At 39.0% G+C, this 26,384-nt stretch overlaps 1 protein-coding gene across 11 annotated transcripts in view; it reads right to left on the bottom strand.

Annotated features, from left to right (window-relative positions):
* TRPM1 (transient receptor potential cation channel subfamily M member 1) overlaps window positions 1-26,384 on the bottom strand; it is a 109,428-nt gene that overhangs the window by 8,117 nt on the left and 74,927 nt on the right. For 4 of the 11 annotated variants that reach the window (XM_056346215.1, XM_056346216.1, XM_056346208.1 and 1 more), the window contains 17 exons: window positions 25,311-25,383; window positions 24,270-24,370; window positions 21,322-21,495; window positions 20,156-20,290; window positions 19,125-19,175; window positions 18,264-18,299; window positions 17,452-17,592; window positions 16,186-16,215; window positions 13,437-13,726; window positions 12,661-12,889; window positions 11,042-11,164; window positions 10,567-10,698; window positions 8,549-8,677; window positions 7,004-7,255; window positions 6,203-6,395; window positions 2,955-2,975; window positions 1,136-1,280 (listed from right to left, as the gene is read on the bottom strand). In XM_056346215.1, coding sequence (XP_056202190.1) covers window positions 1,136-1,280; window positions 2,955-2,975; window positions 6,203-6,395; window positions 7,004-7,255; window positions 8,549-8,677; window positions 10,567-10,698; window positions 11,042-11,164; window positions 12,661-12,889; window positions 13,437-13,726; window positions 16,186-16,215; window positions 17,452-17,592; window positions 18,264-18,299; window positions 19,125-19,175; window positions 20,156-20,290; window positions 21,322-21,495; window positions 24,270-24,370; window positions 25,311-25,383 — 2,255 coding nt within the window. The remainder of the gene's footprint in view (window positions 1-1,135; window positions 1,281-2,954; window positions 2,976-6,202; window positions 6,396-7,003; window positions 7,256-8,548; window positions 8,678-10,566; window positions 10,699-11,041; window positions 11,165-12,660; window positions 12,890-13,436; window positions 13,727-16,185; window positions 16,216-17,451; window positions 17,593-18,263; window positions 18,300-19,124; window positions 19,176-20,155; window positions 20,291-21,321; window positions 21,496-24,269; window positions 24,371-25,310; window positions 25,384-26,384) is intronic. The other 7 variants (XM_056346209.1, XM_056346210.1, XM_056346212.1 and 4 more) reach the window with 7 other exon arrangements.

Here is a 26,384-nt window from a genome sequence, read left to right as displayed (position 1 = left end):
TTACCAATGATAAATGACAATCTGCCTTCATTCTGTGTCTCCTACATAGCAGGAATTCCCCAGCTAGATCTCACCCCCTTGCAACCATGCTGGAATGGCAGGAGTTAACAGCATGACCTACTTCCCAAACTGCTGATTCCTTGGTCCTTCAGCCAATAATAGCTACCATTGTAAGATCCTTCCCCTTCCCCCTAGCGATGTGACTGGCATTTCAGCACTTAAAAATTCGTGACCTTTTAAGCTACATACATCAAATGAAAGACAGGCTTTGTGAGCTGTAGAATTCTGGGCACATGATTAACTGTTTTTGTGATTGTGACACCAGCTACCTATGCCAACAAGCCCTCCAACACTACGTGTTTATGGGCATCCGAAATGGATCACCTGCTTTTCTCAGGTGGTGTGTTCAGAAAGTCTTACTAGCAAGCAGATGCTGCAATTTTTTTTTTTTTTTTAATCCCTAGGTAATGACAGGAAAAGCATGCAACATAACTGGGTACAAAGAACAAACAGCAGAAATTTATTTAGTTTTACTCTAGAGAAGTCTAAATATAGATTCGTGGAATAACATTAAGAATGTGCACATTGCTTGGACTGGCCACAGATCTTGGCAACATGTAGGCATCCCTTCTCTTGCTTCAAGGCAGCATAGGCTCCTTTTCTGGGTCATTTCAGAACTCTGCAAAGCCCTAATTTATTTTTCTAACTGAAAAGCAAAACAAAAAAGAAAAGGAAGCCAGATGACGTAGTGATAGTGGCCATGCCACCTGCTTTTGATGTTCAGATTTTCATTCTGCAGTTGTATCGCAGAATCATGTTTGCTAGTGGTTACATGGGCTTACATCACGTTTGTAGCAGGTTTCATGGATTCTGGTTTTCATCTTTCCAGAGCAATCTTGAGGCCTGTCAAGTGTCCACTAGATGGTCATTAGAAGTAGCCAGATCCTCTCACATGGATTACTGCAATTCCTGGCAAATTCAAAGCAACCTTTCCTCTGCTCTTTCCTACTATTCCAAGTATTTGCCAGTCATGTTCAGGGAGTAATTAGATTCTGAGTGCGGATGCAAACCCTCGCAAAATTGGTTGATGAGCTCTCACAGAAACTTTAACTCTGCAATAAGAACGTTTACGTACTTGAAGACAGCAATCAGCAGGTTTACCAACAGGATATTTGCTACCAAGAGGTAACAGGCCATAATAGCAGGAGTGAGCCAGGCCCCTGGTATACATGGAGGGAGGCGTTTACCATCATCGTCGTAAAGATTGTCCCCACAAGGAGCTGAAGAAAAAGCAGAAAAAGTATTTTTCACAAATTGCTCAATCCTTGAAAACAGTATTCACATTTATTTAATGATGACACATGCGTAAAATTTGCCAGGCTAAACAAATTGTCAGTTTATTTTCAGTAGCAAGTATGTATAACTTCTACTTCAAATTCTGCTTCCAACTATGGCATACAAAAATAAGTTCCCATAATAGTCAACGGAGAGGCAGCTCCAAGTTTACTGTACAGTGTAGCTTTCTCTTTAAATTCATATTGCTTTTCTTTTTCTCATACTAATAGTCTAGGACAAGATCTTAATAGGCATATGTACATATTAATAGTGGAATTAAAAAAAAATAATCTCTAACTAAACTTGTGTGCGTTCCTTGCCAAAGATATAAAAGAATGTAGTTAGTGGTCCCAGATCGCTGAGCATAACTAAAACCTTTACAGGGCTGCAGAGGCCTTGATGATCCCCAGCTTCGCCTGGGGGTAACCCACAGTGCCTGTGCCCGCCTGCCCTGCCTGGGCCACGGCAGCACGCCTCAGCCCGGCCCCGGGTGGCCCTCGGGTGGCCCTTCTGCCTCTGGCCCTGCTGCCTCTGGCCCTGACCGCGCTCCCCAGGTGGACCCACCGCTATTACTTTTCCATCTGGCGCTGTTGATGTCACCAACAGGTGGCCCTGCCGCCACTTCCAGGCCAATTTATGTTTCCCTTATTTTTCACAATAGTTCTGAGGTTTAGGTAATATTTGAGACCAAAGAGACAAATACATGAAATGAAAATGATGCAGTAACAGCAAAACAGACTGGTGAGAATGAGACCAAAAATGAGAGTATTGATCAAACTGATATAAAATAATTGCCTGAAGTAACCTAAGAATGCACAGGTTGTCTTGGGGTGAGAGCCACCTTGGAGTTGTCCCGTCTGTAAGTGCAATGCCAGTGTATCTGATTTCAAATACAAGGCTAACTTTCAGAACTGTTTAGTAGCAGGTAAATTGTTTATCAACCGCAGGTTCTTCAGCTGAAATCTTAGTAAGTACTAAGTCTGACAGTGATCTGCCAATGAGTTCATTACGGATTTAGTTTATGTGAATAGACAAACCAGTTTAAGCATTTTGCCAAAAACACAGTGCTTCAATCTCACCTGAGAAATACTTCAAATTATTTGAAAACAGACTAATCTTATTTACTGTGCACTGAAAGAGATCTTTAGACTATAATTAATAAAATGCATTTTATTTGCTTTTCAGCCATCAGGCCTATGTTTTTCCTGTTCATCATAAATAAAGTATAACAGGCAAGTCAAGCGAATCAGAATATTATTCACAAGGACCAATGAAAGTACTGCCACAGAAACACTAACATTGTATCTAGATAATCAAAGGGAATTAGTTTTACCATTACAGTGATGCATCATCATTTTTAAAAAGTATTGTATTGTCAATGTGCTACAAACAAGTCATAGCAACCATGTAAACTCATTTAAAACTTCTGATCTGCAATCTGTATTAAAATATTTTTCCTCTTCTTTTTTCAAATGAAACTATTACAGTAGAAAAACAAGAATCACACCTGAATATTGGATGAGCTCTACAATTAAAATATCAGTATCTAGATATCAGTATCTAGTGAGGAGGAAGATTAATGGACATAATGAGATAACCAGCTCTCCACAGAGACTTACGATTAATTTCCATGGCATAGACTGAACAGCATTCCAAAGGAATTAATAGAAAAGGAGGCAGGGAGAGAAAGAAAGAAAACAATAGAATAATAAAGAAAAAAAAAAACCCACAATAAAAAAACAATTCAAAATACAGTTTTTTCACCAAGAAAAGATAAGCAACTCATATGTCAGAACAGTAGAGACATATGCTTAGGAACAATGTCTTTGTTAGAAATGCACTGCATTCTGCAGTTTCCTTTTCATGTTGTTTTCCCCAAATGTTACATGTGACAGTGAATTCATGATATTAATAATAAATCACAAAATGCTTCTGGCAGATGATCTAAATATACCCGATATTTCAGGCAAGTAAACAAAACTGGAGGTCACCACAAATACAAAACGAGTCAAAATTATCACACAAAATCATTCTTTTAGCTGCTATGGAAACATTTCCTGCTCATTTTTCACTCTCTCTCCCTCCCCCTGCCCCCTCCCTGAACCATCAGGGCTTTGAGTCTGCCAGCTGTCTCTAGTGACTAGCTATGTTTCTGTTAATAGTCACGGTTCTGATATTATTGCAGCATACAGTATCATTAAAGCCCATTTTGACTACCAGTATGGATACTTGCTTGCCAACCCTTAAACGGTGATTGTAAGACAAACTGCACTATTGAAAGAAGCTCAGCCAGGCTGCTGTATCGTTTAAGAATATGTTTCTATTGAGTACTGGATGCCACTAACTTCTTGACCACGGACATCTTCTAAAAGCAGGGAACAAGACAAGAGCATCCTGGGTTGCATTAGGAACAGTGTTACCAGCAAGTTAAAGGAGGTGGTTATTCACCTCTAACTCAGCTCTAGTGAAACCACATCTGGACTGCTGTGTCTAGTTCTGGCCTCCCCCATGGAAATCAGGCATGAACATACTGGAAAGACTCCAGTAAAGAGCCACAACGATTATTAGGGTGATTGGAGCACCTGAGAAATAAGGCAAAGCTGAGAGAGCTGTGATAATTTATCCTGGAGAAGACAAGGGTCAAGAGACATCTTACCAATGTTATAAATACCTGGTGGTGGGTGGGAGTAAAGAAGACAGAGCCAGACTCTTCTCAGTGGTATCCAGTGAAAGGAGAAGAGGCAGTGGGCAAAGATACAAATACGGGAAATTCCATTTAAACCAGGCTGTCCAGAGAGGCTGCACAGTCTTCATCCTTCAAGATATTAAACCCCTGACTGGACAGTCGCTGAGCAACCTGCTCTAATTACCCTGCGTTGAGCAGGGTAGTTCAACTAGGTGATCTCCAAAGGTGCCTTCCAACCTCAGCAATTGTGTGATTTGTGATTCTTCATCTTTAGGTGACATCCTATCCTCAGTGAAGCTATTGACAAAAGTCCAGCTACCTTCTTTCAGATGGAAAATTTGATGTAATACTTTTTCCATAAATTGTTTACACTCGTGAGCCTTGGCAAAACTACCCATAAGCACCTGACACAGAGCCAGGTTAGACTGCCCATAGCAATCACTCCCCAATGACTTCTGAGGTTGCTTTTGTGGTGTGTTTACAGAGAACCATGGAAAGATCAGAGTGAAAATTTCTTACTGAAAAGGAAAATATCTTCAGAAGTCAGTCCATAGATTTCTAGACATAAGAAATTTACAGAATAATTGTAATGCAGTGTAATTATACCAGTAGAACTCCTTGCGTAGCCACTTCTATTTCAACACTAAACCAACAACAAAACCACAGATTTCCGAGCTAGCTTATGTTTAAGCTACTGACACAGCAAAGCTTCTGACCTGGGAAGGTTAGTGGAGCAAGTAGCTGGACTGCACCTGTGTAACTGGAAAGCCCGAACTTTTTTCCTCCAAAATCTTTCACCCTGAAGAAAGATGTCTAATTCAAAGGATGCCGAGTATATAACTGAGAAATGACTGAAGCATGACAGAAGTCTGGGACACCACTTAGACTGAAGAGATCAGTATTGTTGGTAAGGTGTGAGTTTAAATTTGTAAAGAAATCAAACTGTCTACACTGGCAAACATCCTTTGTTCAAAGTGAAGTAGGATTTGAATGCACATTATGACCCACAAATGTAAGGGATACCCGGTTACAGTCTGCTCCTCCCCATGGGAGAAATAACACACTTGAGAGATCCTGAGCTTATCCTGGCTCACAGGTGCACTGGAACTGCAATATCGGACAATAAATGACTGGCTTGACCTTTTATTTGTCAAGAGTAATTTATTGTACCGTAAGTTACAATAATGAGACAAGCATTCATAAGGAAAAGGAAGATGATATGATCTTTTCAGCAGTGTACACTGGTCAGAAACTGACTAGTGACATTTTATTCCTTTCTAAGCAATTAAAGTACACTTTAATGACATTTGGTATAGAAGTTTCTCATGATGATGGATCTTTACCATTTTTGAACTTAGACCTCACAATTTCTTCAGCCTTCCACTTTACTACTTATCAGTATATGCAGATGGTTGAAATAACACATACACAATGCTGAAGTAGCAGCTTATATTATTTCAGATAAAGTGTAAACTACGTAATACACACTAGGGGAGGCCAGCTGCATGTTTGATTATCTGAAAAAATGTCAAATGTTAACACAAAACTAGCAGTAACGACAAGTCAGTTTCCATCTCTTCTAAAATACTGACAGTTGTTTTTTTAAACTGTGCAGTTTTATATAAGACAGGCTATTTCCACACCCAAAGCTAATCAAGCAGAGTCTTCATTTTTTGTTTCTCCACAGGTGTAGAAAAGAACATGAGTATCTAATGAAATAGAAACTTTTCTGGAAAGTAGACAGATGTATCAATGAGAGTAAAAATGTATTAGCTCATAGCCTATGCAGGGAGTTAGAGATGAAAGGATATGTGTATTTTCATCTCTTGTGCAAGGTAGTATTTTTTTTTTCTGCTTCTGTTAGAACAGTAAAACATTGGTTCAAATGAACATTTCAGAACGATCTCTGTTGATCCCTGCAAATAAACAGAACACTTAATACTGTTATACTCTCGGACGGGAGAGTATTCCAGACTATACTGCTTTCAGTATTAACTGAATTTGAATCTAGGCTGAGAGGACATGCAGGTGGGGAACAGAAAATTGTTTAGACTCTGGAGTCTGTCACAAGAAAACAACAAAACCAATATAATCATAAAGACAAAACACTATTTCCAAATTAAAAGCAATCATTAATTTGGATCTGATCATCTGCCTCAGAAACAGGAAACAGACTCTTACTATGAATTCTACTCTTACGGTCTATCTGGTCTGCGAACACCTCTCCATAGATCATCCAGTAGGGCATATAGAAGATGTTGCGAGCTAGTCTCCAAGAAGGCTCTTCATCTGGGTGCAGAATAGCTTGGCGGGCTACTCCAAAACTCATCAGAACCACCAGCATGATGACCACAAAATATAGCATGTCAATCATCTGCACAGAGAGACCATACAGAGGCTTTTATCATCACCAGGTAGTACAGTAGCATCAGCATGTCTGTTTGCCAGCATGCAGTAAACAAGAAAGCGTAAAGAAAACAAACACATTACCCTGGATAATTTTGGTATTATCCTTTAACTACTACTGTAGCTCATGAACTAAGCACACATAAAAATGCAGTAAAACCAGTAATTTAAATACTAGATTTACATTTAAAAATATTTTAAGCGCTAAAGCCTTTGCTATCCCTATTCTCTTTTGCATCAAGTGCACTATGCTGTGCTTTCAGCATAGACCTCTTCTTTGGTTGCAAAGAGATGATATAAATATTGCTGCATCATCTCCTGTCCACAAGTGATGGGTTTGGTGGATGACCCTGGTGTATCAGCAAAAAAGAAAGAAAAAAGATTCCCTCTCAATCAAGCAGTTATTAGCAAGAGTATTGCATCTCGTGCGTGTGTGTGCAAAATTCACATGGCAACTTTTTCACAGACTTTATTCAGTGTCCTACGCAGACAGAAAACCCCTTTCTAAAATCAGAACTGAACTGAGTTTCCCATGAAGTTCTGAAATACATAATTTACAGCAATTTAGGCACTAACCATCTTTCCAATCATCATGACGTAAGGTCCCAGGTATTTGTTCACACCAAAGATATCTAGTACTCTGATGTACCAGAAAATGATATCTACACAGTAAATCACTCTTCCGTAACCCATGTAAGGCTGGTTCTGTAGGCGAAGAATTGCTCCTATCATAAATACTGAAATAGCCACCAGGTCAGTAATATTCCAGTATTCCTGGAGCCAAACTTTCACTTTTTGGCTCAGCTTGCCAGGCTCTGACATCAGAATCTGAAATAAAAAAAACCCCATCAAACAAAACAACAAAGAGATCATTAGGAAAAACTCCAAGTTACATTTTTGAAGTAACGGTTATGAAAAAAGACCAATCTCGTCACATTCAACAGGTGTCTGAGACCCCCTTCACTGCCAGCAAAATTTGCCTCAAGCAGCATTATTTTGAGTTACTAGCAGGCAAACTTTGTTTTTCATGGAAACATGGAATGGTTTGGGTTGGAAGGGACCTATAAATATTATCTAGTCCAACTGCCCTGCCATGGGCAAAGACATCTTTCACTAGGCCAGGTTGCTCAAAGCCCCGTCCAACGTGGCCCTGAGCACTTCAGGGATGTGGCATCCGCAGCTTCTCTGGGCAGCCTGTGCCAGGGCCTTACCACCCTCATCAGAAAAAATGTCTTCCTTATGTCCAATTGAAACCTACCTTCTTTCTATTTAAAACAGCTGCCCCTTGTCCTGTCACTAGAGGCCTTCGTAGAAGGTCTCTCTCTTTCTTATAAGCCCCCTTTACATATTGAAAGGCTGCAGCAAGGTCTTCCTGGAACCTTCTCTTCCCCAGGCTGAACAACTTCAACTCTCTCAGCCTGTCTGCACAGCAGAGCTGTTTCAGCCGTCTGATCATTTTCATGGCCCTCCTCTAGACTTCCTTTTCATCTTTGTTTCTGTTTTGGCTTTATTAAGCCCTTTTTTTGTTGTAGGTTTTAATCAAACTGGGAGATCTGGCTTACTGACTTTGCATCCATATTTATCTCCAAATACAGTTCGTATGAGATGTAGGAATTATGAATCAGAGGACAGGCTAAGTGCAAACCACACTACAGCATGGGAATACAGGAGACGTTTCTATGCTTTATCTTCCTCATACAAAAGTAATGAGATCAGCCAGATCCTACTCCTGGCTAATTCCCCAAAACACTTCTCTGCCTGCAGTTCTCATCAAGGACTGCAGCAGTAATAAGAAGCCAGTATCTGCTGAGACTTCCTTCACGGGGTATGGCCCTGCCCTTTCTTGGAAACACACATAAGAGAATGACAGCATTCCTTTTGACTACCGACCTCAGGGCACTTTTGCCTGACCTTTTTCCCAATAAGAGAAGTTTTAATGTATAGAAATGGGTTATAAATGAAATCATCTCCAGTGATGGGCGTTTTGGGACTCTCGCCCTGTGAGAATCTTCTTTCTCATGTATGGCTTCTCAACCCTCTGCACAAGTCCATTCCATTTATTACCTCTAAGAGCGAGCTTCATTTTAAGGGTTATGAGATGTTGGTATGATCAGACTTTACCTCTCTTATTTTCTCCAAAGCCAACGTCACAATGTAGGAGATGACAATCCATTCCTGGACTGATGGCCACCGTTCCATCCGTACCAAGATGATATAATTAAATAACATCAAGTAACCAAGGTATGATATCTGACAAAAAAAAAAAAAATCTTTTATGGAATTTAGGTGACGGATCCCAGGATCCTTCCACAGTTAGGCAGTACTCACTTACGGAGATGACTCACACACACACACACAAATCAGTCCACACTCACTTCCATTACAAAGTTGTGGTCTATTAGTGTAAGTCAAAAGAGCTATCACTCGGTTTTCTATAACCGCTGGTGTAAATGTCAAAACGGTGATGCTGGTGTCTCCATGCCTCAGAGCAGTCTTTGGTAACCAGCCAACTAGAAACTCTGAGGACCTTGGAAGTCCAGAGTTAAAGAAACCAAAATGGATTCAATGACTTTGAGGCAGGGAGGGGCAGGGGGGAAGGGCAGGGGGGAAACAAAGCAATATTCAACCAACAGATTTTCCAGGGAGAAAACTGAGTGTTCTGAAAGATGAGATATTCAGTGTGAAATGTTTACCCACCATCTCAAAACAGGTCTAAAGCAGAAAGGGGAGGTGGGGCTATGAGCAGCACCTGCCTGGAGGGGTAGGGGAAATAAGGAGCAACACAGACCATTTGCTTTTCTCCACCCTGTAATAGGGTTGAGACCATCTAGGCAGAATATACTCTTTATGTGAAGCCAGAGGCATACATACTTCATATATCAGTCCCTACAACACCTCTTCCTACACTTGTTACTTAAACCCATCTACATGAACGGTAGGTTTGCCTGCAAAACGCATGAAAGTGAAGCCCGCCCAAATTGTGACAGTCATACCGACGTGTACAGACACATAGACTGGAGCTGCGCATGAAAGATTCAGCTGCTGAAGACGCTTACTTGCACAAGAAAAAAAGACTTTCTTCTGTGAAGGAAGCGAGCCTGCTGCAGTGCCCTTCCTACAGCTACCAGGCCCAGGGGCCGAGACCTCGGGCCTCCAGCAGCTGAAGGGCTGACAGATGCTGTGGAACACATGACCCAGACAGCTGAATTCTCTCATTTGTTGAAAGAAGCAAAATAACAATTTCAAAGCACTCCAAATCAGATCCTTTGTGCCCGGGGCTTTCTAATCTACAAAAAAATGTAAATTCTCGACACTGTGAAACCATGTTGGATACTTTTTTTGAAAGTGAATAGGAATTTTGCTTTTGAATTATTAATACAGGCAGCAGAAAGGGATCAGGATAGTGTTTTGTGATTATGATGTGCTACAACTAAAAACCTACGTAATACGACATACTAGGTACTGGAAGTCCTAACTTTGAATAAAAAAGAAACCAGTATCCTTTTTACAGGGCACACACAAAATTTGTGGGCCGTAGCATGAATACTTTTTCTGCTTTATTAAAACAGTTTAGCACCAGACAATTCTTGATGCACTAAAGAGAAAATCAGATGCTTGTAAAAAATAAATATAGTTGAGATTGGCTTTAATTATTTAAATAAAAGTACCTATGAATTCTTTAGCGGACTGGCATCTGTGCTTCCATCTAGGTTACACTCATCTGACCGAGCCTAACTCTCAATGGAGCAGTGGCAAGCACTGATACTATGGCACTACTTCTTGGGTCCTAAAGTACATTTCAACACAGAACAGGAGTCAGAGCCTTTAGAAAACAAGAGAATCCAGCCCCGTCTGGATTGTGGAGCTCACACTGAGCTGCACCTATGATGACCCAGACAGGGCATCCTTTAAAGCACGCAGGAGTTTTAGAGGCTGACAGCATAAGCTTCAGTTATTAATTTTGTTCCATCGTCTTAAGCATTTTTCTCTGAATAAAGGGAGCGATTTATTCATCAGATTCCACGAAAACCAGTACTATGTATTCATTTATTACTTGATTATTATTTTTACATTGGAATCATTTAAGTTTCACAGGTGTGAGAAAAATGACCACTATCAGTTTAGTCATCATGACTTACTGTGTAGAACCAAAATTTGACAATAGGTGCATTATAGAATTCATAGATCTTTGTTCCGATTGGAAGGCTCTTTTGTTTTTTTTTTCCATTCTCTTCATCTCCTTTTCGGGAACCTGTATCCGCATTTGCATCCTGGAAGACCAAAGTTGTCAGTTTTCATCAATATTCAACAGTTAAAACAGTAGCTTTTCCTCAACTACAGCCCCACCCAACTGTCAACTACACGATACCTCTTCTGAGCAACAGAGCTCTTTTTAAAAAATAAAAAGCCACAAATTCCATAAATCTGTGCAACTACATAGATAATTTACATGCCCCGAGAATCCAGCCTATACATTCCCAAAACTCTTCACTGTTTTTTCTCCCACAGAGGCAGCTGAGATTTTAACCTGAGTGACCTATAGCGTAATCAGAGAGGTTAGAAAACTTAGCACTCTTGAGATACTAGAACTTCATTATAATCTCCATTACTGACCGCATTTTCCTCCTCCTTTTCTTTGCTTTCCTCATTTTCTCTTGATGTCTGGTAAGAATAATCATCGTAACTCCGAAACTCTAGGAAAAGGATGGTGGGAGGGAAGAGAATCCCTGTTATAACCTGTACAATAAGAAAGAATTCAGCTGAGATGGCAATATTTGTTTACATTGATAGACTTCATAACAAGGCGAACCCCATAAACAATATTTTCTTTTGTATAGTATTCAAGGTACTCTGCTATCCTAAGACCTACAAAAATGAGCAGGTAGTACTTATGAAGCATTGGCAATAAGGTCTTATATGGAAAGATGGCACCATGGAAGGCTTCCCATCTCCACAAATACACTGCAATTAAGAAATTGTGCTACAGAATTAGAGCTGTGCAGAGAAATTCCATGGAATGGACACAATGGTGGTTGGAAGAGGGCTTCAGGTTTGTTTCTGGAGTTTATACTTACTTTGGTCACCTACTATTAATCAGTTCTAATAGTCAAAAAACTTGTGAAAGGTAAGAGAAGTTTTGCAGACAGCACTAGGAGAGTTCTGCTATACGATATTGCTGAGATACAGACACACAAGCCTGAGTTGCCAAAGTACAGAAAAGGAGCAAAGAAAAGAATGCAGGTAATGAAACTAGAACGATAGCAGACTGATGACTCCTTTGGAGAAAAGAAAGGAAATCCATAAACAGATTTAGGACATACCATGATGCAATTTGAAAGGCAGGACACTTGCCTGAAGATTTTAAACAGGTTTAAGAGGGAGACATGAGAAAGTGGAAGTAAATTGATAATGACAGAGAGAGTGCAATGTGTATGTCAGCAAGCTTGGGAGTATGATCTGGGAAGATAGGCATGCACTTTGTCAGTAAGGGGGGATTTAAGGAAACAGGGAGGTGAGACTGAAGGCGGCACCATCATGATGGGCCTCCATAATGGGCTACTGCATAATATAACATAGAAAAGATTATATTCATATGAAAACACACAAAAGCAAACACTACTCTGCTTCCCTAACATTGGCTCACTTATATTTCCCCTTTGGATCAGCCTCACATTAGTACTTTTTTGGCAAATTCACCAATCAGGAAATATAAAAATCAGTAAGAAAGACCATATCATCAAATCACAGAAGAGGGAAATAAAAATCACATAGTTTCACACAATGCCATTGCACAGGTTTCATTCTTTTCAGCACTGAGTCTCGACTCTGTCTCTTCCAGCACCATATTAAGCAATGTAAAAACCATGTGTCCACGTCTGGTTCATGTTCTGTAATCCTATTGCGTGAACTCCTAATGGAGATTATCTTGCTTGTATGCAACTGATTTTTAAGCAAAGGTATGGTTTCAATGAACAGATCTCATCACTCATTGAAAGCCACAACTTTGCTCTCAGATTCCAGTCATGAAAAGCCTTTTATGGATTTATATTTTCCTTTGTCTTGGGGTAATGTTCCTTAGATATCCTGAATTTGGAGTCCGAAAAAAAATCAGCTTTAAAACAGGTATGTTCTTAAAACATCTATGATTAGTAAGTCAATTTGTTCTATACATACGCTATGTAGAATGTTATGTGCAACAAACCATATATTTAACAACTGCACAACAGAAATACCTTAAGGCCTGGGTTTTTCCGCATGCGTAGTCGCCCCATCCACATATCTGTTAAGAGCATCTGGCTGCATGTATGAGCAATGAAGTCCCTGTGTTTAGCTGCCACAGCCAATTTCAGGCAGGTGGAATTGCTCCAGTTTTTTAGTTCGTAGGTCAGTAGTTTCATGGCAATCTGCTCGTCATGCTTATAGGACTGATCTAAGAGTTCAACAGCCAGCTGGCCAAAATCTCTGGAAAATGCAAGGTAAGTCCAGTGAGGTTTATTTTAGGTATCAGTTTTTGCTTGTATTTGGGGTTTTAATTCCCTTCACAGGAAATTTTGTGGTTTAATTCCCTTCACATGTTTTCCCACACACGTATAAGAACTGAGTCTCAAGCTTGATTTGGGACAGTCTACCAAAGTTTTTATTGACCAGAGAGAATAAGCTTAGACCAATAACATCTCAGGGTCAGTTTAGATATATAATCAGATACCCCTTAATTTATGTGAGTATATCCTGAAAATAACTTTGTGAAATAAAACTAGCTAGTTTTGCAGAGAGACAAGCTAAAGGAAGAATGTGTTTTGTCAGAAAAAATGCAAGTCTTGTTGCTAGTGTTTCCTTTAGATTCTGAGATCACATTTTGGCTTGTTTACTGTTGATAAATCAGCTCCAAATGGTGTCCTGTGAACCTACGTTCTAGAGGTAAATTGTACTTCACTACAAGTAAAGCTTCTCAGCAGGTCAAACCACCCCTATATCAAGTAGACACGAAGTCTGCTCTGCATCTACTAACTTTGAGTTGTTGTCCAGATCCTGAGAGATGTCATCCACGAGCTCGCTCTCAGAAGACTCATGGGCCATAGACTTGTACAGTTTACAGGCCACAAGTGCCTTGGCCATGGTTTCCTCCCCTCGCTGCCAAAGGAAGAGTGCCATCTTTTGCCGTTTCATCAGCACGGCCCATACCATCAGTTCATGAAAGGGATATTGAAAGCGGCTGACTTCTGGGTCATCCACGTCAATATCAATCTCTTCCTCCTTTTTCTTTTTCTTCTTCTTCCCTTTGGTGGGAGGCTCATCATCCTGGGAAGAAAGGAAGAAAAAATGTTCCCATCAGTTTTTAACAGCTTACTTGACAATTGCACCATGCACAGAACAAGTATTGAGAGGACACGCTAATAGTTAAAGTTCTCACTTGCTTTTGCTGTTTGCTACAGTGAATGCCAATAGCAATAAAACTATGAAGAACATGTAACAGAGCATGCACTGACAGCTTAATGGTTTATTCAGAGAACCGTTTCTTGCATGCTTAATTACAGGTCACCCATCTTGGATAAGTACAGTAGAACCCTACTGTACTGAAAACATCACTTGATACCATACTGTAAGTAGATCTCTACTGCATGTATAATTGCACAGGTTGATTTGCAATTAATTAGTATTTAATGAATTCCTCTGCAGTGTCAATGAGCTTTAACAAACCTGAATTCACTATGAACAGGTTCCACTATGATTTCTAATTTGGTATGAATGCATCTATTCCTGAAGAACAGTGCTGCGTATCTTACAGGTATCAAACCAGTTTTCAGACTTGACATGCAATTGGAGAGAGTGGTAACATGCAAATGGAAAAGACAGGTAGACAGCATCCTCAAGAGCAGCAAGATACTAAAGGGAGTCTTCACCTTTGAATAAGCAATGTCTTCTTATGTGTGCAGTGCAAATGGAAGGTAAAAGTATCCCATTTCTTAAAGGGATAGGGAGGACAGGCCATTACTACAGGAACCAGCATGGAAGTAACTGAAGGGAAGTACTGACAATGAAGCAGGATCCTGAAGGGAGAAAAGCCATGATTGGGAAAATTAGGGTTTAAATAATGTAGGAAGAACATTGCATATATAGGTGTAGACAGAACTCATCATCATTGCAGACCTTGATTCCAATCTCAGAAGTGGATCGCAAGTAAAAGCAATTACCATTCTACAAAATCCGTTCTTGTTCAAGCAAGCTCAGCATAATGCACTATTTTTTGACAAAGTATGAGCTTAAATCCAAATTCAGAGTCAGTCTCACACCCCAGCTTTCCAAAGATGGCTCTTCAGCTCAACAATTAAGTATGCTTTTCTCTTCCAGCAGTTTTAAGAACTCTGTCTCTCATGGAAAATTCAGGGGTCATTAATTGTATGCACATGAAGGAAAGTGTTGAGGATATCCAAAGCACAGGATATAAAATCTCAAATGGAGGACCAAAAATTAGGTCCTCCCCACACTAGGAAAATCAAATCAAAACCAAACCCTGGGTAAGAAAGACAAAGTTCTAAAGAGTCTAAACTTCCTGTTTTGGAGCTGCTGACACTGGAAATAAAAAAAAAAATGCTAAACACTTGGAGTTGCATCAATTTACTGGCCACTTCAGCAAAAGAACTGTCAATTTTTCATTTCACTTTTTCTCTTGGAAGAAGGAAGTGGGTGTACCCACAGTGAAGTGTAGAGAACACTTCAGTTTGTACCACTTAAAACATTTATCACTGAAAGAAACAAGAAAATCAAAATGTGCTTTTGGAGAAGCACCAAGCAACCTATGCGTGATCAACGCTAATTAAAAAAGGGTTTCATCGCTGAGGGGCTGAGCTTTTGGCCTCAAGCCATTAGAAAATAGGAAGCTGATCAGAGAGATTAAACATAACCTGGACTTTCTCTATAGAGCAGAAAGCCGCTTATCTGCTTGGGGAAGGAGAGGCTCTTGTGCGTGGGTATAGTTCACATGAAATGTGACACAAGCGACATGTACATATACTGTGTCCGAATGCTATCGCAGCATTAATAAAAGCATACTACACGGAGAAATATACCTAGCCTCTTTGTGTAAATGCTTTCCTGGTCTATATTAATACTTTTTTTTCAGAAACAAAAGCAACCACCTCCAAAACAGTGTGAGTTTTTAGGCATCATCCCAGACTTGATTCTGATCAATTCAAAATTTCTGCAGACACACAAGTAATTGAAGCAGGGGTTAGACCCAAAATTCTGGATCAGCTTCGTCATTTACAAAGCATGGTGCCATCATGGTAGCAAGGCTGTTTTATAGTGGAGGACAGCATCTAACATGTCAGAGCACCTTGTTTTTTCACCCCAGTTAAATGTTTTGTCTATGATAAAAACTCATTTGCACATAATTTGTTACTTCAGGGTTAAAGGGGATCTGACCTAAGTAGCACTGCTGGATCACATTCTCTTTTCAATATCATCGATATTCACTTCTGAATGCTTAAACCTACAATATGTTCCAACATGGAATGTGTTATTACATAATACTGCTAAAAACAACCTGAAGATTACTGAGCAAGGCTTTAAGTAGTTCTCGAGACCCTACCCAAGAAAAAATGTCAGAAGTATTTCATAAGCTGTTTGCAAAATGGAAAATCCTGTCTAGTTGAAATTTACTTTAAGCCACAGTAATAGTTAAAAAGCTAAGAGCAAGGGCAGAACTGTACCAAGATATGCTCTGATAAAAACAGTATTTTACAATAAACCCAACTTACCTCCATTCCTAGTAGTTTAAGAGCTTTTGGCTGAATATTAAAAATAGAAAAGAAAATCAGTTAGATGGGAAGGAAAATTCAAAGATCAAACAATTCAAGGAAAAACACATTTTCGATCACAAATGTACAGTATTTATTACTAAACATTCTATTCTAAATAACTGTACCAAAAATGATACAATTAATCAATCTCCCTCTTAATTGTATTTTCAGGAAGGCAATGGGTTAGGAAATATTTTCCATCCTGCACTCAAGGTTTTGATTCAGATGGAAGAGTTAAATGAATCATTCAATAATAAACTGCTTAGAGAGTTAAAATCACCACATCGTCGCAAAAGCTTGGTGAAAAAAAAGTGCTTTTAAGATACCCATACAGACACCCACAGGAAACAGTAAAAAAAAAAATAATTTTTTTTCTCTCACAATTTCCCATTAAAAAAATCCCTCTGTTCTATTGTGAAATTTCTGGTTTATATTTTATCTAAAAGTTTCATTTGCTTGTTCCATCACTACACATGCACTATGTCAGCTGCAGAGTACCTGGGCTTTGAGTGACCATCTGTGGGGCTACAATCCTACTGTGTTTTCTAGCATGAGGCTTTTTGTAATTAGGCAAGGAACCTTCACTTGACCTTCAAAGCTGAACCAAACAAATAAATAAGCTAATGAATACAACTATTCCGTTTGTTTAGAACAGACTTTTTAACAAAGCAAGGGCCATGCTTGATATTCTCAGGATTGGTACGTGACTATGAAATGCTTTACTGAGATTGCAGTGGCTTCCATAGGGTAAGATTTTTGGCCAGAGCAGTTCTTTACAGGACTTACTGTAGCATTTTCATTCAGACTTCTTCATTCAGACTAAATTCTCTGCCTTACCCAGCTTAAGGCTGCTGCTGGTTACAATGGCTTGACCAACAGGCCAGGCTTGACCAATACAGTTTACAGTTTTAAAAAAGCTACAGCCTCAAGTAGGGGTAAGTAAATATACAAACACCACAGTTAGAAATGTTGGATTGTGAACTACTGAAATAGGAGGAAATCCGCCACTAGAACAGTGTATTTACCCACTTTGGGGCCTTCCCATACTTTAACATAGGTGTTTTACAGGTTCCTTATGTCACTTCACTACCAGAGTTTCAAATTTGGTCTTGCAGCATTTCTTTGGAATTTAACATGTAGTATTTCACAAAGTTAAAGGAACACAGCATTACTTATTTTTTACCATCAGCACAATAGCCACACCCAGAATGAACTCATTCTTACCCTTTTTGGTCCAAACAAATTATTATAAAGAGTCCGAAAACTTTTTCGAGTATAGTTGCAGCGATAAGCTCCACCCATGAGATATTCAAGTACAAGACCAATATCTATTAGGCTGATATGATAATCTGGTGGAAGATTTCCCTACCAAAAAATAATATAAAAAACAAAATAAGGACTTAGGATAAGAAAATATAACATTCATTAAATTGCCTGGCTAGACATATCATGTCATGTTTAAATTTGCGCACAGGTATTATTTAAAGCCACTGGTTTCAGTCTCTGAATATTTGTATGAAATTAATGATAAATGATTCATAGAATGAAAATTTTTTTGGGCCAGATGTTTTTTGTTTTGTTGTTGGCAGTAGTTATAGTATATAGAGGAGAAATTTTCATTTAATTTACTTGTTCAGCATGCCAGTGTCCATACAAGCCTGAGTTGTTTGCAAGGGTTATATTGATGAAATTAAATACCATTACACTGATATCATTAACCCAGTATAAAAGCATGACTTAATTTAATGGTGAATATCAGGCATACTTTATATTTTATGGAAACTTATATTTCATCATAATATTATCTACAGAGTTAAGACTACAATGCAGAACATGATTTAGATTAATGTGCAGCCCAGACTCAAAGAAAAAGGGAGACTATAATTTCCACTGTTACACTTAAAAGCTGGATAGTGGTATTGACTCTGCTAGAACCATGAACTGAACACTGTGCTTCACTGTTCAAGCTACATCTTACAACAGTAACTGATTCTACAGCACCACGGAAACAACTATATCCTAAGCAGACACATCACCTCCATGTTAACCCAACTGAATCCCCGAGACTGTCGCTGAATGGGTGAGCCATGAAAATGCAATGAGAAGGAGACAGACAGAAAGCAGAATGCAGAAGAGCATTAGTAACACTCAAAAAGACAAACACTGAATGAAAAAAAGGGTTAAACTATGAAGCAGATGAATATGAATTATACATTAACCCAGTACTGTGTAATTCCCACATCCAAACTTCCGGGAATAAATGGGAGTTTTCCTTGCAAAAAGGAATACAGGTTATTTCATGTAGCTGAATTTCACTGAATAAAAGCTCCAAAACCTCCAAGAGCAAATACAACAACAAATCTTACAGTGACCCTATTCATTTATAATGAACACATTTACATGTAATGGAAACAAATTAATAAGAAATTTAGGACTTCTAGCAATGAGAAACAGAACAGATATTCTCTCAGGTAAAAGTAGGATTGATGAGACAACAGTAACTAAAAAACACACAAGGGAACAAACAAAGGAGAACAAATTCTGTGCTTGTGTGCAGGCTTTCCTGTTAACCTAGCAGGCCTTTCCTTCCTCCTTTGCAATGCTGCACTGGGAGCTTCTTGTAGAGAAGGAAGTATCAACCTCAATCTCAAACTATATATTATACTACTAGGCACCTAACTTTCCTCTCCTTAGATTTTAAATTGCTAGCAGTGCAGTATAGCCATACCCAATTTAGACTGACATCACTGTTTGTCACAAGAAGTAATTTAACTTTCCTTTTCTTAACAACTACCATTTCACATGTCTGCTTTCCCCCGTGCTATGCTTGCTTGTACTGTTGACTCACCTAGCTAATGTAACCGCGCTAACATAATGCTGCTGTTAGTCAAGCTTACCTTTTTCACATCTCTGACTAGCAAATGCAGCGTATTTGGTGGACCCAATCTCTGAAACAAAAATAATTCAAGGTCCATTAGAGCTTAAATTCTTCAGATTTTTTGCAAATACAAATGTAATTAATGATTTGGCACTGTAAGCAGAACTTCAGGCAACCATGTGCCATGACACCCTTCAGCGGTGAGAAGGACAACCTTGGCTACAATGATAAACACCCTTCTATCAAGAGCTGTGTAATCTCTTTCATATAGTCCTTTATGTGGTGATTCAAGTCACAGCTGTTTGTGGTATTGTCTGAATTTGCACTTGCTGCAGGAGCCATAAAGGGACCAGAAGCCTAGACTGAGGCTCTATGTTGTATGAATGCTGCCCTAGAATACCTGCCACAAGTGATGGGAAGAAAAAGTCTCGAAATAGTTAAGTTCCTGATGAATTTGCTGCAGGTTGGGCTGGGTTGGGAGAATTTGAAAAAAAAAAAAAAAAGAAAAAAAAAAGCACAACATCCTGTGGGTTTGGGTAAAGCATTTTGGTTTGCTGGGCAACAAGGAAAAATGATACCGACTTCTGCAATGTGCTAAGAATAAAAGTTGCTGTGTAAGTACTTTGACAAATGTACAGGCTTTTAAAAATAATATTAAAGTACGCATACATGAAAACTAATTGAGATTAAAAGTAAATGACCACTACTTGCTGGTATTAAATTTTCATTATCTACTTTATTTCTTTAAGTTCTTTAAGTGTTCTGAATGTGCATTTTAAATACATCACTATATTTACATAGTAAACTGCAATAGCTTCTGAAAGCTGCTATAGGCTTATTCATTAGGAATGTGTATATGCAGGGAAGCAACAGGACACTATATGCAGTAGCAATGGCTCCCTTTACTGCTATCCAACACCTGTGTATTGTCAGGGCTCAGAGCTTTTTGGAAAAACAAGCGTATCTCAGAAGGAGAAGAAGTAAAAGGACGGCCTTGTTGAATACAGTAGCAAAGAATCACAGGACGTTTTATTATTTCTGTTCACTCACAGTATTATAAAGTTCTTCCAGTCGAGGAATAGTGAGGAAGTGCTGCATGTTCACTCCATTCTCAATAAGCAGTTTCACAAAGTCCACTCGATCCAGAACCAGCGCATCCAGCATAGCTTGCTCCAGGGAATTCACCTGAATTACAGAACAGAGAATGTGGGACTACATGAGCACAGAAGACCACAACCATAAACATTTTCATTGCTTAGGATATTCCCAAGTTCCCAAATATGCTGAATAATCTGTAAGTGAAGAGGTATTTAGAAAATGACATTTTACCCATGTGCAAGTCAATACAGATGGCAGAGTTTTCTGATGAGGTCTTGGGTGAGAGGAGAGCAGTAAAATAAACCTTTAGCAATACAATTGTAGCTTTCAATCATTTTGTTTAGTATTTTTAACAGGCACATCACATTTGACACGTTATGTGAAAAAGAGATTTACTTGGTCAACATGATAGGAACAAGTTAAAATTTAAGAAAAATGCACTTCATACATTTAAGAAGTTGACATAATTTACCCTGATACTTCCATATATGTATCATCCACTCAACTGCTGCCTCACACAGAAAAGGCAACATAAAATGTCAAAAGACTCAAATCATTTGGGAAGAAGCACTTCCTCTTCCTTCACCAACTTAGCTTTGCCTTTGAAAAACATTGGCCAGGAAGCCTAATGGATCTCTTAATATGGGTTAAGGGGTTAGAACCCAGTAGGAGAGGGGAAAAGCCCTTGAGCAGCAATCGCCTTGACACATGAACTTTAATCCAGACAACAGAACAATCTCATTTACTGCAACTGGAAAATTACACGCTTAGAAATAAAGATGTTTAAATTGTCTTCACTGGATAAATAACGTACAAAGAAGGATGAAGATGTTCACTGGTGTTCTTATTTCCTTCTGACCAGTGCAGGGGAGAAGATGCAGCAGGCAAGCACTGACTTGTACTGGTGTGGTATGGCTGCATGTGGTGCACGTGGGATAAGAGAGTGATTCCTCGATAAAAAACTGAACAGCATCCCTGCAGAAACTGCTGCTGACTGTATGGGTATGTGCAAATGAGCATTCTGTAAAATGAAAGTGTGTATTTCCCTTCTCTCTTTCCCTCAGGATGAAAAAGATAATAATTATTCAACAGTTTTAATACAAATACTGTCATCTCACCCAGTTCAGGAGTTCAAGCTTTCTTGGGTCTGTTTCTTCTTCTGGCTCTTCTTTTCCTTTTCCTCCTTTTTTCTTCCCCTTTCCTTTCCCTCTGGCTGCCTTAGTCTGAGCTGCTGGAGATTTCTTTTCCTTCTCAGGAGCTGTACCATCAGGAGCTGTAAGGCTTCCTAAAGGCTGTATTTAATAATGCATTAGAAGTATTAGAAATCTAACTGATCATACAGTGACTATTTCATTGAATCTACTCCTATTGAACTTGCTCCCCTTCACCACTTCCCACATGCAGTCAACTAAAAATGATAATTCCCTTAAGTATAAGGATTTTTTGCATAGCCACATCTTTACACTTTTTTTTAAAGCTTTTACGTCCAACGTAGTCAATAGTAATGAAAGTCAAAGTGGTGAAGTAGGTAGACTGTGGAGGATTTCTCTCAAAATTAAAAATTGGTGTGAGCAGCTTGAGAAATTTTGTGACACTTCAGTTTCTTTGCTCTTAGTGAGAGCAATAGTTGTCAAAATAAACTGCAACAAGCAGGATAAGGAGCTGGACAGAAAAAGCTTAACAAGAATGTTGCATGATGCCAAACAACATCCATACAGCGGAGGCAGAAAGAAAGGAAAGAGAGCCACTAACTGGTCCATTTACATTCTGCAGACAATATTTCTGTTTATACTTCTTCAGACACATTTACCCTTTGCAATGTCCTTCCTCTTTCCAACCTATTTACCCAAGACAGGCAGGCACATGTGCAAATAACTTGACACCACTTGTCTCTGATTTGGAGGCTTAACTTGCTCCAGCTCATGCTTAGGTTATATAACTCCACGAACATCTGAACTGGATTACAACTATCCATGCTTTGCACAGAGATCTACCGAACCGAGCCTTTAACAAAGCTTGCTTTCTGTGGTTTTGTTCCATCTTAAAAACCCTCATAAATCTTCTCTGCCTAGCAGCCATGAATCCATTCCTCAGTTCGTAAGCCTGGACAAAACTGCAACTGCAAACTTGCAGCACAGGCTAGTCTGAAAGCAACCTTCATGAATTTGAGGTGGCAGTGGATCACGATCGGCTGATACTGTGTCTACAAACCAGTGCAGAGTATGAAACAGGCCAAAGCAGTAAGTGGCTTCAGTTGCCAGGTGGTACCTCTGAATCTAACCACAATAATATGGAGATTGGAACACTCCATCCAAATAAATATTTTATAGTAATAATACTTGTACTGTGGCAGGCTGCACCCCACAGCAGCCCTCATAGTGCTGTGCTGTGTACTGGTGGCTGGAAAGGTGGTGACAACACACCAGTGCTTTGGCTCCTGCTGAGCAGCAAGGCTGTCTCTCCAACCATCCCCCTCCTCTCACCAGTAGGGTGGGGGTGGGCAAGGTCTTGGGAGGGGACACAGCCAGGACAGCTGACCCACACTGACCAATGGGATATTCCATAATATGATGTCTGCTTAGATATGAAAGCTAAGAGAAAGGTGGAGGAAGGGGGGACATTCATTATTTACATTTGTCTTCCAGAGCAACTGCTACACGCACTGAAGCCCTGCTTCCTGGGCAGTGGCCGAACATTGTCTGCTGATGGGAAGTGCAGAATAACAACTTCTGTCTTCCTTTTCTTCCACGTGTGTGACTTTTGCTGTTGCTTCATTAAACTACCTTTATCTTGACCCACAAGTTTTTTTAATCTTATTTTCTCCCTGCCCTGTTCTGCAAAGGAGGGGGGCTTAACAGAGTGGCTTGGTGGGCAAATGGCATCTAGCCAAGGTCAACTCAGCACAATATTTCATCATCTTTAGGATGATTAAATCCTCTCTGTATAAGCATTTTAATGAACCTTGAATATCGGAAATACCACATTACTGTAAGTGAAGGAATAAAACAGCATATGCAGCAACATTTGTTGAAATTTAATTATACAGGCTTCCAAATGAAATAAATCTCACCATTATGTATAGCGTGCACATGAATAATGTTCCTGTGAGCGTCATTTTATTGCATAGTTTCAGGAAAGATAACTAATTAAAAAAATATACAAATTCTTGCCCTTCATTCTTACTGCCTCTTTTAGGCTGATCTTCTCATGATGCTTCATAGCAATTCAACAGATGAATTCAACAATGAACAGATGGTTCACACAGCAAAGCAAAAAGCATCAATCCAGCCAGACATGAAAGTGGCTTAAATAGAGGATTTTAGCTACACAGATGAATAAAGGCACTGCAGTGTTTCACCATTGACTTCAACTACTGCAGCATCAAACTTTAATAATTTGAGAAAGAAAATCCAATTTCAGGACCCAAAGATTTACTGAAAATCTGCTTCTTAGTTCATTTGGCACAGCTTTGCCTGCCAGAGGCCTGCTTTCTGCAATGGTCTCTTCTGGTCATTAGCATTGTGCTCCACTAATCCAAATAGAGATTTTCACAGCTGTTAATGAGGTGAGCAACACAATTCCTCCTAAGCAGGTCTGTGAATTTCCTTGCCACATACTTTACCAGGTAGCTGGCAGCCCTGCCAACTGCTAGCACATGTCAACGACATAGAAGCCTAGGCAATGCTAGCACACAAGCTCAGAAGGGGTGATCAGGACTGCTGTTGTCCAGCTGGATGTAAGGCCACAGACTGCTTCAGTAAATGTTTGGGGTTTTTTTTGCTTTCACATCCCACAGGGAATCTAAATAAATTTATTTTTCTGCTTGTCATGGAATTGTTTTTCCTTCTTTCACAGAATTAAAATTATTGCTAAATATTTGCAAATGGCTGTATAAGGAAATTTCAAAACAAAGAGGTCATTCTTAATTAATGAGATATCCTACATCACTTTGGCATAGAACAGAATTCAATATTGTTTCTCCTGCCAATAAAATCCAAGGTGTGACTATCCCATCACTTATTTTAAATCGTTAATAAACAATAAAATTAGGAAAACTTTGCCTTACTGGCCAGTGGTGTCCGAAGACAAAGATTTGGCTGCGTGCGATGTCTACACGGTTCCAGGCCAAAGCCAAGCTGAGCTGGTCTGGAGCAGATGCATTGGTACCTAAAGCGAAACACACAGATGTTTAGTATTTCATGCATGATGAAACAAGATTGAAAAACCTTCACTTCTCCAAGAACTAGAAAGCAGCAAGCCTGACTCCATGTCATACTACTGTTAGAATAATTCCACCACAAAGCCGTGGATTCATTAAATCAATTTATAGCATCTTCCATTTAAGCCCATAATCTTATTTTCAAAAGGGTTAACCAGATTCTCTCCCTTTTTTCCTTAACACTCCCACACTGACTTTACATTCTGATGCTAAAGATAGACATTTAAAGTTCTAAATTTCTAAATCTTTAATAAATTTAATTTATTAAATTTTAAAAGCTAAAATATTTAAAATTTAATAGATTTTAGAATCTAAAGTTCTAAAAGACTCCCCTCAGCTCCTCTGGCTGATGCTGTATATACGAGTATAGCAATTCCTCTCTTTAGTTCTTAGCTTTGGGGACACTAGAGATCCCATATTGAGCCTGTATCAACTAATATATACCTGCAGATAGAAAACGGTTGTTTCAGCAAGCATAACAAGCTCCAAATAAACATGGAACTGATCCTAGATTTTGCCCTAAGGCATAAGGAGCACAATCTGAGATCTGGAAAAATCCAGATAGTCTTTTAATCTTCAGCCTTTTTTTTCCTAACTTAATAGCATATGCTAGAACACATTTCAAAATGTCTTGAAATATCAGTAGTAGTATTGCTGTTGCAGCATTCCCGTCTCAGGCTTTCAGGTGAGGAAAGCCACACTAAATCTGCAATCTAGATTTTATGCTTCAAGCTAATCTGAACCTTAAACCAAGCATATTCTGGGTTCTTGTTAGATCCGAGCAAGTAAATCAAAGACTTAAACATCAAGAGTGAACTGCAGACAGTGCACAGGGTGGTCTTCTTGGGATCAAGTTGTATGTCCTTCCTAATTGCTTGCAAAACCCACCTTTAAGGAGAGCAGTTAAGATAGACATCTCAATGTCCTGTTGCCCTTCAGACCCCATGCGGAACACAGTAATCTAAATGATAGCATAAAACCAAACACACAAAATCACAACACTTGAAAGAGAGACTAAACATACAGATAGAAAAAAAGCAGAATGGTGAAGCTTTATTATTTCCTAAGAATTGGGATTTTTCAAAAAGTACAGTTCCACTAGATTTTTCTTTGAAATTTAATTTTCACACGAGCATTTAATTGAATCATTTCAATAAACTTGGCCTGTTTATTGAAATAATATTGAAACAATAAACATGACAAACGATGAAATTCTTCACCAAACCCATGAATTTTGAAAATTGGTGACAAAACTGCCATGCCAAACTGATTGTTTTCTGACAATTCTATTATTTTCCAGTAGTAATGGAAATGCCAGCTTGGAAATGGAAATGCTAGTCACCCGGGATAACTATCATAGCATTAATTTTATTGATGACAACACTCAAATACTGTTTAGTTGCAGGACATGCTATATATCGACAACCAAAAAAGCAGAATCAACTAAAAGCAATTATTTCTAGTCACATTTGCTAAGTTGAGTCCATTACAATCCACAGATTTTAAAACCAGTAATTCATACAAAAGTTTAGCCATTGAACTACATATTAAGAGATTAATAATTCAAAAGCAGAATAACCTAATATTCTGTGTTAATGAAGTTAATACTGAATGCAGACAAAAAATTAACAAATTCTTCATTATCCAAAAGCAACTCTTCACAGCAGATTAGGTACTGGGAATTGCAATTTTCTCAGCAGTTATAATAGGTTTTGCGTGGACGCAAAGATACATGATATTAGAAGTGAGAAGAACTACAGGAAAAAATATTAATTAAGACAAAATTATCAATGAAGGCAAACCATAAGCCTGCTTAGGTTGCACAGTCAGTGCCTGAATTTTGCTGAGTAAATCAGGCTGTCTCTGATGTGCATTTTAAATTTGAAGCAGTTTGACTAAGGCAGCTGTGGGCACCCTGTTCTCAGTGAATTCTAGGAAGGCTGACTCTCTTAGATCCGGCTT

This window comes from Falco biarmicus, chromosome 7 (assembly GCF_023638135.1).
Source record: "Falco biarmicus isolate bFalBia1 chromosome 7, bFalBia1.pri, whole genome shotgun sequence".
Taxonomy (NCBI): Eukaryota; Metazoa; Chordata; class Aves; order Falconiformes; family Falconidae; genus Falco; species Falco biarmicus.
This window is presented reverse-complemented; position numbering and strand designations above follow the sequence as displayed.